The sequence below is a fragment of the Ochotona princeps genome, chromosome 10 (genome assembly GCF_030435755.1).
Source record: "Ochotona princeps isolate mOchPri1 chromosome 10, mOchPri1.hap1, whole genome shotgun sequence".
Lineage (NCBI taxonomy): Eukaryota > Metazoa > Chordata > Mammalia > Lagomorpha > Ochotonidae > Ochotona > Ochotona princeps.
In genome coordinates, this window is record NC_080841.1 from 51,062,727 (window position 1) to 51,074,660 (window position 11,934).

Genomic DNA, 11,934 nt, shown 5'->3' on the forward strand with positions numbered 1-11,934 from the left:
TACCTTGTACTGTTACAAATGCCTATGGTTGTGCGTCTGCGTCATTCTTTCCCAGCATAATCTTTACCATGATCTAAAACTCAAGCTTGTAGCAAGAAAATTCCTAAGAATATGAATGCAAGTTAAACTCTGGTTTCCAAATGGCTGTAATAGAAATCTAGGCAAATATTACATGACCTAAACTTACCAGAAGCAACCTGGAAACAAACACTAAGCTGAAGTCAAATTTTAGTTCTACAGTTTGACTCCTGAGTCCTCACTTTCTCATCAGTGAGGGTCCTTTACAGGATTAAGTGTTCTGTGCAAACCCAATAAAATTACAGTTGGGGATCTAATGCTGTCACGTAGCTAAAGTTAAGTTAGCAGTGTTGTGTAGTAGTGAAATCAATGGCTTGTATGGTAGCTTCTAAAAGCATCTGTTCCCAGAGTTTCATGTATTATATATTTCTGTACATAATCAGTTGAGGACAGCCATGAGCATATTGTAAAGATGATAAACTTGAGTGTTAACTTCTCCCAGCCAGTACCTTTTCCCCTCATTAAGTGTTAAAGAGACATCTGGGGTGAGGGGAAAGAAATAACTTTACTCATAATTGCAAATTGTTCATGATCATACATTTAAGTTTTTTTAAAAAAACCTAAATGTTGTAATGTTCTCAGTACAAACTAAAAGCTGTCCAGAAAGCACACACTTAATTTCTCCACTTGGGAGATGTATAAAGGGATTTTGAACCTTGATGGCGAGAATCCCAAAACAAGAGTAAAATGAATTCTTTTATTGCAAACAAACGTCTAAATTAATTTCTCCACCCACTTTCTTTAGAAAGAAAAAGAAATCAGCAGGCTAAGGAGATACCCATTCAAGAACTGACATGATTAAAAATTAAGATATAAATGGGTGACTCACAATTTTCCATTAGCTTACAAAGATGGTGGAGTTAACTACTACAAGCACACTAGTTATACAGTATTTTGTGGGAGAAGGGCATACAGACATAGCTAACTTCATATAGATCCCATTAGACAACTGGATTTACAACAAGTTTTTTTAATAAGAAATAGGCAAAGCCAGCTTTCTTTTCAGAATCAAAATGCAGAACAAATGGAAAAATTATGGTGTTTAACCTTCACAAGTTTGAGCCTCCACAAATAAAGCAACCAAGTTTTACATTTTAACAGCCCTTCTACATACACTCCATCTTCTCTATCTTCATTCCAAGTTTTATCTTCATTCCCAATTATGCCAATTGCGTTGTTGTTTACTAAGAAAAAGCCTTCCCGTTATCGTCACACACTGGTTACCTTCCCCCTCCACTGCCCAGCACACTAGAGAGGATGGAGTGTAATTTGAGCAGTACAGAGTCTTAAGCCACTCATGAGGACCTTAGTCCTTCCATGAATCTGGTTGCTAACATTGCTACCGTATTGTGACAATGACTCCCGACTGTTATTCTCAGTGAGAAATGGGGGAGTAAATTCTTAATAAAAGACACCAGGTACAAAGCAACATTTTACTTTTGTTGTGATAAAAAAAAAAGTCACATTTTACAGATAAAATGTAGAACCCTGAAATACTGACACATTCTCATCGTGCACAATGCTGAGGTTCTCTTACGATTCACTTTAAAACTGCAATTAAAAATGTACAAAAAAGAAAAGAAAAAAAAAATCAACCCACAAAGCTTCTAAAAAAGGAACCCGCAGGCACTTCCTCTTGTGGAATGTTTAAAAAGTTAGCCTACTAAAGAAAACAGTCGACTTCTTGTGAAGGTTTTGGAGAAATATGTATCAGTTCGTTTTATTTGGGTATTCAATAATATCCTTGGTGATAATGCTGACTCCATGGCTTCTGACCCCAGAATTGCTGTAAGAGAAAATTTTTTTTTTTAAAGAAAAAACATCAATAAGCCAACTCAAACTGTTCTTAGGAAATGACAATGAATCTAATTGCTGGAAATAAATTTATAGCTTTCATACCTCTGATTTCTATGAAACCGTATTTTAGTTTTAATATCCCATTATCAATACACATTACAAAAAGAAACACATGACTTGGTTAGTTTACACAATTAAAATTAGTAATAACCAAATATATTAAATATTACTTTATAAAGTTTATAAATTTCCATCCTATTTTGCATTAAACATTACAGCTACAACTACAACTTGTTCTACTTCACTTGTAAATAGTTCACTTCCTGAACAAAATCTTTAAAGATTGATTCTAATAAATTACAATAAGTGAACATAAATCACATAGTTAACTACTTACACCCTGCTGCCACTGGTTGTAGCCCTGAGATTGATTTTTGTAGCCACGATTGTTTCCTCGTCCTCTGAAGTTCTATAAAAACCAAAACAAAGCATTTGTAACAACTCACAGCTCAGCATTTTATCAGGTTCTGTGCACTGCTGGAGTGGGGAAGAAGGACGGACTCTAGCCACCAACTGAGGGGAAGGCAGAAACCCTGGGTGCCTTATGTTTTTTATTCATTCTGAGGAACACTCCCGATGTGCTAATTAGTGCACCTATATTATTTAAAAAGTGGATACATTGCACTACCACTCCAAGACAGCTCTTAAACCATTACCTGGTTATAGTTCCCTCTGTTGGGCATTCCACCTCTGTTGTAATTGCCTCTGTTGGAATAACCACCTCGGCTGGGGAACACAGGGCCACGAGGATAGGGATAGCCAATGCCACCACTTCCACCGCCACCACCGCCTCTTTGTGGCATATTACCCCTTCTATTATATCCACCACGATTCCCAGGGGCTGAAAAAAAAGACATACTTTAGTTTCCATGTACTATACCTACACATATAAAGATGTTATTTTTTTCTGGACTATTCAATAGTTCCAGCAAAATTATTAAGTGCTTGTTTTGAACTAATGAGTTAAGGTAACAACACTGATAGATGACAAACAAGTTTCCTACTAAATTTAGCTAAATAATCCATAGATTCAAGGACAATGTAAATATCACAATCAAAATTGACTGACCTCCTCCTCTGAAATTGCCACCACGCATATTAAATCCTCCACGGCCTCTGTGGCCACCACCTCGGTTAAACTGATTCTTGCCGCTCTTATTCTTATTGCTCTTTTTTGAGCCAGTGTTTTGTTTCTTTTCCGGTGGCAGTGCCTTTTTGCTTTCCTCCTTATACTGCTCCAAAAGTTTTTGGGCTTCTTCCTTTTGAAGTTCAACATAAGTTATTTCATCAAAGCACTCAGCTACTTCTGGCAGAGTGAAGTTTCCTACAGGAAATAAAATCAAACCATTACCATAGCAAGCTTTTGCAAATATCCACAATCCCTCACAATTTTTGGAATAGGTTAAGTATTTCACAGCATGACATTTTATCTTTTCCTCAAAATAGACAGCCTTAACACAGCACTGCTGACACGTTCACTTCCCACACAGAGATGCTAGTTCACAGTAAGAGCTCATGCCTTTCATCTTGAGGACCGCATGCTCCGGGAGGTCCTTCCCCTCGACTTCAGCTTTCTTCTGTGTTCTCTGCTTGTAATCTTCATCTTTCGGGCAAACTACAACAGCTTTTCGTTGAAAGCCCGCAAAGAGGCACATTTTTCTCCTCTGGGCAGCAGCAGACACGTTTGTCTTCAAGGGAAAACAAAAAACAAAAACAAAAAATCAAGTTTGTAATCCAACAAATTCTATAAAACACCCAGTATCACCTCAACATTTCTTAACCTCAAAGGTACAGCTTACCTGATCCAGAATGAAGTTTCTCTTCTTCCGAGCAGCAATTTCAATAAACTTTCCAAGACACTGCGGGGCTCTCTGTAACAGTGTGTTCAGTTTTCCAGTATCCGCCATTTGCTTCTTAAAACCAGCCACCTAGTTTAGTCAAAAGAAAACAAGGTTAATGTTTCATTTAAATAAATGTTGCCCTTTCCCATTATTTCTACCAAAACGGCTACTTTAACAAGTCTTTACAATTCTATTCTTCAATTGCTACCAGCTAAGAGCTCAACACGCATATGCACAAGCAGACTAACCAACATTTGAACAGCTAGGAGCCAATTTAAATAACTAATTTGTTTCTGCTCAAACTCAGTCTTTTAAGATATCAAAACAAAAGAAACAGGCAAACAAAAACCCACTTAGAAAGCTGCCTGCTCTATCTTAAAAGCTGAGCTCAGGGAGGACATTTGACTCACCATCATTTTGTCCATAATGGTGTTTGTGCCAAGAATGTTGTATTTCCCAGGATTCTCTGCTGCATGCTTGGTAACCCAGGTAGTTTTCCCAGCTCCAGGCAAGCCAATCATCATCACAACCTACAACATGCCAGAAAACATTACCTCAAGATCTGCTAAACAATCCATTTAATTTATTTAGCAATTCCCAAACCTACACTTTCACAATCTGAATCTGAACCTCAACATCGATGTAAGTGACCTCAGCACGGCAGAGAGCAAGTTAAAACACTGATCTGCTTTTGCCACTTCTTGTAGTAACCCAAATCAATCTTTCAAACGCCACAGTTCAAAATAAAAACCACTTACTTCACAATCTTTCTTCTCTTCAGGACCTTTTGGTCCTCTAACTCTGTCCTCTAATGGGACATTCTGGATAAAAGTATATTCTTCAGGTATTGGAAAATATGGCTTTTCCTTCTGACCAAAATTAAATTCCACTGCACAGTTGTGGCAGAGGACATGCGGGAACAGCGGCCGTCCAGCAAGAACTTCCTTACTGATTTTAAAGGCAACACCAAGTTCTTGTCCATTCTTAGCATAGGAGAGTTCTACTTCATCACTTTCAAAATTCTGTTGGAACAGAAAAGAATTTTAATGTATGTCCCATAAGCTTTGTTAAAAACCCGAAGACGTGCAATCAGGAACAAACTTGTGGCAAACACTATCGATATAGTGCCCTAGAAAATAATGCACTTCCATTTTTTTCTGCCAACTAAATGACCAACAGCAGCCATTAAGAAATTCAGCCCTGACTTACAGCAAAACAGGTGATCACATCATTTTCATCAAACTTGTCACCATAATCTTCAGTCTCACAGTTGCACGTTTTTATCCCTTTTAGAGAATACCCGTAAGAAAATTCTTCTTCACCTAAAAAATATTTTTCATGATGTAGACATGCATATATTAGCAAAAACAGCATGGATGTAAAGTTTCTGCACCAAAATAATTCTACTTTTCATACTTTTTTTTAAAGTTCATATAGCCTAATGAACTGTCACTGGCATTCAGTACTAACTACCTCCAAGATAGAGGGTTATGTTGGACACAGAAGACAAAATCATTAAGGGACTGCCGTTGTCATGAGCTGCACTGCACTGCCCTCCCAAATATGCCCTGGTTGCTCCATTAGCTCCTTCATAATGTTCTTATGAAGGCAGTAGATCGCAAGTACTTGCAACCATACCACCGACAAAAGGAGCCAGAGATGAAGCTACTAGCTCCCGGTTTTTTGAACTTGCCAAGCTCCAGTCACCTCTGCCATATCAGTGGATGGATGTAATCTGTTTCTACTTCATAGTTGCAGCCATTTACCATTAATTCAAATAACCCACAAAAGCAAATTCAGTCCCTGCATTTATTATTTTCATCAACAGGGAAGGTTTCAGATTCCAATAGTTTAATCAAATCATTCATGAACCTGCAGCAAGCAACAGAAATTTTACCTAGCAACATTCCACTTGTGGTTAATGACCAGCCAATTCGAACTTCATGTATGTCTATATCTTTTGTATACAAATGCCTTACAGGGATCTTCTCTGTAACCTGGAAGTCAAATAATTAAAACATGAGCTAGTATAAAGAAAGTCAAGGCAAGCAATTATTTATGTACCTGGTTTATCTCATTTTGGCTATGGGCACCTAAAATTTTCCTATTAATATGAAGACGGGACACCCAACTCTACCCCACTCCCAATAATACCCAATTAACGCAAGGGCTTATGACTTGAAGTTAAATACTTGATTTAGCTTTCTAACAGCATTTTTAAAAATCACATTCTTAATTCTCAAAGCAAATTAAAGTATACCTTTGATGTGTTTCTCATAAAACCAAACACTGAATTTTTTTTAAGCTCCTTGGTAGACCTTTTTAAGGGCCTAATAAGATGTAGTGCCCTAAATAAAATATGGGCTGGCTCTATAGGGCAAATTCTGATATAAACTTGTTTAGCTATTACAAAATGAAGGTTCCAGAAACCTCACAAAATCTTGCATTTACCTTCATCTCAAAACAGACTTTGCCTTTTGACACACCATAAGATGCCCTTCCTCCAGCCCAAAGAAAGGCAAAACTCTCCATAGTAAGCGAAGAAGCACTGAGGCGATCTCTTGATATTTTAAAATGTAGATCACAATTATCTGCAATTATATTAAATACCGTATTATTTTTTTGACATCCAATTTAATTCTATTTGCTACGTAAACAAAACTTGGATGTTAAATTTTTCATTCATCTCTTAATGCTGCAGAAAACACTGTTTTTAACATCATGCTTTTCTCCCGATTTTCAGCCTGAGCCCCACTCCCACCACTATCGTCAAATTAGGTACTAAAGAGCAAACTGCCTATGAAACTAAGGCTTAATGTGTTCCAAGTATATTTAGTAAAAGACGTGACATTTGATACATACCTGCTCTGCTCTTTACCTTGGTTTAGAGGCAAGCAGTAGAGGATAGCAGGAAATCAAAGTGAAGCATGCCAGAACCAGGTAGAATTTACCAGTGCCACAATAAAACTGAAGGGAGGCCACGACCAAATATTTTAAAGTAAGAGTATGAGCTGTCGATCCTGTACTTCCTTAACAAAGGCTCCTTAACTTCTACATTCTTGACTACATCCTAAGAATAAGGCAACCTGAATCTACAAAGTACAAACCTAGTCAGCTAACAGTCAATATTGCAGCATCTTGGCCCTGTCTATTAGTAACAATTAGGGATTAACCACTTCCCAGATTATCCAAATCCAAAGCGTCTTTAGCTACCTTGGGTCACCAGTTCACTAACATGTACCTTCAACATCTCATTTGGACAGCTTTAGTTAGAAACCCGTCTCCTCTAATTTTTTTGAGGAAACGGAATCTGCAACTGGTTTTGTTAAATTTTTAAGCTATTTCTTGTTTGCTCAATGCTTAAAATGTCTACTTCTAATTACACTGTAATCTTCTCAATCACTTCTTTAGCATCTTGATTTTACAGCTGCTAGTAACTTGAATCAACTCATCAATATAAAAATTTCAAACCACCTGCTTTTCCATACGCAATTTTTAACATTAAGCTATCTCAATGACCTGTATTCATCATGAAATCAGAGCTAGTACAGTTACACTCAAAAAACTGAATAAAACCAATGTGGCCAAGGCAACACGAGAACCTAACTTTTCCCTTCCAACTACCAGAACTATTTCCCTTCCTATTAAAGTATTTACCCCTACATCCTGCTCTGTGCTAAACTGATTCTGATCAAGCACGAAGACAACAGAATTTTAAACAATAGTTTGACAGCCACGGCCCATTTAAAGGTTTGCAATAATTCCTCATACTCCATTGCAACCCGACTGGGTAGAGCAGTATTTACAGTGCTGCCATTGATACCATTCGCTGCTGAAGAAAGCTAGTGGCCCAGTGATAGCCCACTGCTGCTGCCCCAGGTCTTTGGAAGAAATCAACTTATGCTAAAGCAGCAGCTACTGAACTGGAATTGAGAACAAAAGAGCAGTTATTGAGAAAGTAATATTACAGTCTTTTCGAATAGGGAATATACTTGTGTGCTAATGGGAAAAGTCATTTTGTAAGTTATCTAACTAGCCAAAGTAGTTGACTTAACGCCACAAAAAAAACTGCAATTATTGTAAAGGCCCAGAAAAACAAGTTAGTTTTACAAGTTTTCATTAGCTAACCAGTCAAATATTATTTCACATCCCAAAGAATGAGAGGTTTTAAGTTAAACATACTACCAAAAACACTAAAACCTATAAAATTATCAACATAACTGAAATCACACTATTTTAAACGACTGGAATCTAGAAGTAATCCATTATCTTCTCACTTTCACAAAAACAAAGTTACATTTGCTCAGACTAAATGCACTGCATCATTCTAATAGTCTGTAGCAAAACCACCAGGGCCTGTGAATTGCAGAGGGGGCGAAACAGCCTTACTTACAAGTGTCAAGACAAACCACTGTGTCATCGAAGTGCTCATCTTCCTCTTCCACAGGGGGCTGCGGAGACTTGGCCCTGCAACACAAAAGTGTCTCCTGAGCCTCTGCCCATGCAGGAGGAGCGGGTATAAACCGACAAAGCGTGTGAGCCTCCTCTACCTGCTGTACTTATTCTCTTCAATGTACTCAAAATATCCGCGGCCATGATCTTCTCGAGGTCTTTTTACACCTCTCTTTTTATCTCCGCCTTTCTGCTCTGTTTTGCCGTCTCCTAGAACACACAACACTCTGTAAGCGCAAAGCCGCATAAACCCTCCACCCCGAAAAAGCCAGTATCGTTAAAAAAAAAAAAGGGGAGAGACCCTCGACTTCATGGGTTTTGCAAGCATATTTAATGGCAAGATCAAATATGAATTCAAAACGCCTAGCTGGGAACGGGCCAATTTCGGTTTGTGACGCAGTTGTCTAAACGACGTGACTGGATGATTCGAGAAAAAGGCCGAGCAGCAGCGCCCGGAGGCCCGAGGCCCACGTGGACCCGCCGGGCGCTCCGGGACGGGGGGAGGGGCGGTCGCCCATGCCCCTCCCCCACCGGCCCGCGCTCCCGCCCGCCGGAAGTGACGTCACGCGGGCCCCGCGCGCCTCGCACAATGGCGCGGCTTTGGGCGCCGGAGGGAGGGAGCCTGCCCGCCCCGGGCCTCGGCCGCTCCCTCGCCTCCCCTCCCCCCGGGACATGTGCCCGCACCGCGAGCCGCCGCCGGGGCTCCCTCCCCGCCCCCACGCGGCCGACGGCAGCTGCAGCCCTCCCCCACGCGCCCCGCCGGGGCCACGCACATAATGGAGGCGCCGCCGCCGTGGCGCGAGGCGCGCACACGCACACACACGAACCCCCGCGCCCCGGGCCCCGCACGCCCACCGCCCGCCCCACGCGGGCCTCCCGCCGCGCCCCGGGCCCCGCGCAGCACTCACCCGCCGCCGGGGCCCCGGGGCGCCCGCCGCCGCCGCCGCCTTCCGCCTTCTTCTTGCCGCCCGCCGGCTGCTGGCCCTGCCTGGCCCCGGGCGGCGCCACCGTGACCGCGAAGAGCGAGGTGGGGCCGCCGCTCTTGGCCGCGGCCTCCTTGGCCGCCCCGCGCTGCTGCGCAGGCTGCGGCGCCGCGGCCGCCGGCGGTTGGGACGGCTGCTGCTGCTCGCCGTGCCCGTTCTCGTCGCCCGCGCCCTCCTCCTCCTCGCCGAGCTCATCCTCCCCTTCCTGGAAGCCCTGATCGTCGCCGTTCTCGTCCTCCGAGGCGGCCTCTTCCTCCTCCATCGGGCCCGCGTCGGCCGCCCCCGCGGCTCCGTTCTCTTCGCCCAGCTCCATCTGGTCGCCATCCAGGGCGGCGATCCCTTCCTCCTCCTCCTCCTCCTCCTCTTCCTCTTCGTCGCCGCCGGCAGCGGCCTCCTGCTCGAGGCCTGCGCCCGAGCGCCCGGCGGAATCCCCGCCCAGGTCGAGGCTGCCGTTCCCGGGCTCCATGGCGGGGCAGCCGCCGGCCTCCTCGTCGTCCAGCGCGGCCTGGAGGCGCTCCATGAGCTCGGCCTTGAGGCCCTTGTCGGAGAGGCGCCGCTTCTTGAGCTCCTCTTTCAGCTCGGACACCTTCAGCTTTTTTACATTCACAGGCGAGGAACTCATGATGAGAAGGCCCCGATTCACGAGAGGCAGGGAGCTGGCTCGGACTGCGCTCCGCTCACACGGCCACTGGCGGCGGCTGCTGGCGGCTGCTCCGAGGCCCGGGCGGCGGCTGCGGCTGGAGGGCTGGCTCGCTGCTGCAGAGCGGACCCGCCTGGCTGTCGGACGGCGCCAATTCCTTTCACCGAGTTCGCGAGGGAGACGCGGAGACTCGCCCGGCGCGAGCGAGCACGCAACGTCCTCTCGCAGGGGCGGCGCCGCGCACGTAATATAGCCGCCCCGCCCCCCGCGCCGACGCACCTCCCGCTGCGCTGCGCAGGAGGGACGCCGGAGCGCGCACGTGCGCGCGCGCGTCCGCCGCCCCGCCCCGCCCCCCACGCCGGGCCCGGGTCGGGAGCGCGGCGCAGGCCGCGCAGGGCGCCGAGCAAATGGAGGAAAAGGAAACCGCCTTTCGGTTAAACCGACCCGCTCTCTGCCGGGGCCAGCGGCCTCGCTGCTGCTTGGGCGGCACAACTGCTTGTGCTCTAGGCCTCGCCGGCCTGCAGGCTGCCTGGATCCGCGATCTCTCAGGGCTCGAGTTGGCGGGATATTTTGGGTTTTTGTTGTTTTTCAGCTCGGCTCCTCCACCTTTGCTTCCATCTTAGCTTTGCCGTCCTGTGTATCATAAAAACTCTTTCGTAGTCTTGTTTCATTTAGACTTGTATGTCGCCGTCTCTCACACAGAGACACACACACAGAGGCAATTATTCATATTACACAGGGCCCACTTCCCGCCTCACATCGCGTTCCGAGCCGCCCTCGCGAATGGCGTTGTAAACTAAGGGAGGGTCAGGGCCTTTGTTTTGTCTTGCGCAGCCCGCCCGGTGCAGGGCCAGGGGAGAGGCAGCCAGCCCGGGGCCTCGGGAGCCCCTGGGCCTCGGCGTCGCGTCCCTCGCTGCCCTCTGCCCACCAGCAAGCCCAGCGCGTGGTGGAACGTCTCCGGTTTTAGGCCTGGTTGCCGGGTGAGGGATCCCCACTGGCCCACCAGGAGGAAGAAGGCCCCTAAAGGGCCTACCTACCCACCCTGTGAGTCTCTCTTCCTACTCCTGTGGAAATAGTTCTAAAACCCAGTGGGGTCAAAACTAAGAGCTCGAGGGAGAATAAAGAGCAACGATATGGTAGAAAAAGGTCTCTCTCCAAAAGAAGTCCGTTATTTTGGCATGTTGGAAGAGTTCAATATTTGCATTTAAGAGCAAAAGGCACGGTGTGTTGAAGTTTCAGGCGAGCGTGCCAGGATTGGGAATTGTTAGAGGAGGTTAACAGGGTTGTCCCCAGAGAAGCCACAGTGACCAACCAGTGATCGCTGTGGGAACGAGGAGATGGTCATAGCCACTGTTTCTGTGCTCTGGCCGGCACAAAAATACTGGCTCTGGTATGAATTTGGAATTTGAAAGTACAGAAATGTGAATACATTTTTCCCACAGGCTGGAATCAGCTAATACATACATGTTAAAAACTTTTTATAATTTCTAAGAAGCTACTTGTGGAATCAGGCATAAAAAAAGGAAATATTGACATTTGTGAAACTGAAATAACCCATATGTAGCGCTGGTAATCCTCAATTCCGGCTAATAGAAGTGGCTAGGAAAGCTGTCTAAAATGGAAGTTGCCAAATGGTGGTAGAAATTCAGCTAGCCTTTGGTCATGTTTCTGAAGTTCTCCAACAAAGCACAAAGAATCTGAACTACTCCTTGCTATTGCTCAAACCTGGGAAGACATGGTCTTCCAAGTTCAAAAGCTAGATACTTAATGAATCAGTTAAATGCAGTTATGGGGTTAGTCTGTTAAATGGCTATATGCCCTCAGCTCTTACCTATACTTTTAAATATTGGGAAAGGGCCATGATCCCATATGGGCTGTCCTCAACTGCCTTCCCAGGCCACAAGCAGGGAGCTGGATGAGAAGTGGGGATGCCAGTATTAGGAACGGCATCCATAAGGGATCTTAGTGCATTCAAGGCGAGGACTTTAGCTGCTAGGCCACGGCTTCATCCCTACTTTTCATATTTTTAACACTAGCATGATGTTACCAAAAAAGGATGAATCATTTCCTCTAAATTCCTGAG

At 44.8% G+C, this 11,934-nt stretch overlaps 1 protein-coding gene across 1 annotated transcript; it reads right to left on the minus strand.

The window, feature by feature from the left end:
• Window positions 1-761: 761 nt before the first annotated feature.
• HNRNPU (heterogeneous nuclear ribonucleoprotein U) lies at window positions 762-10,095 on the minus strand. The gene is made up of 14 exons (XM_058669433.1): window positions 9,137-10,095; window positions 8,327-8,438; window positions 8,170-8,243; window positions 6,228-6,367; window positions 5,674-5,773; window positions 4,986-5,098; window positions 4,535-4,798; window positions 4,187-4,306; window positions 3,735-3,863; window positions 3,455-3,623; window positions 3,005-3,259; window positions 2,592-2,776; window positions 2,273-2,344; window positions 762-1,864 (listed from the first exon to the last, which is right to left on the minus strand). The coding sequence occupies exons 1-14, from the start codon at window positions 9,831-9,833 to the stop codon at window positions 1,811-1,813; spliced, it is 2,484 nt and encodes an 827-aa protein (XP_058525416.1). The 5' UTR covers window positions 9,834-10,095; the 3' UTR covers window positions 762-1,810.
• Window positions 10,096-11,934: the final 1,839 nt, after the last annotated feature.

Coding starts and splice junctions, on each gene's coding strand:
- HNRNPU (XM_058669433.1), bottom strand. CDS start 9,833: ATGAGTTCCTCGCCTGTGAATGTAAAAAAGCTGAAGGTGTCCGAGCTG. Junction 8,439..9,136: donor CCCCGGGGCCCCGGCGGCGG/GTGAGTGCTGCG, acceptor TGTGTGTTCTAG/GAGACGGCAAAACAGAGCAG. Junction 5,774..6,227: donor AAGTCTGTTTTGAGATGAAG/GTAAATGCAAGA, acceptor TTTGACTTCCAG/GTTACAGAGAAGATCCCTGT.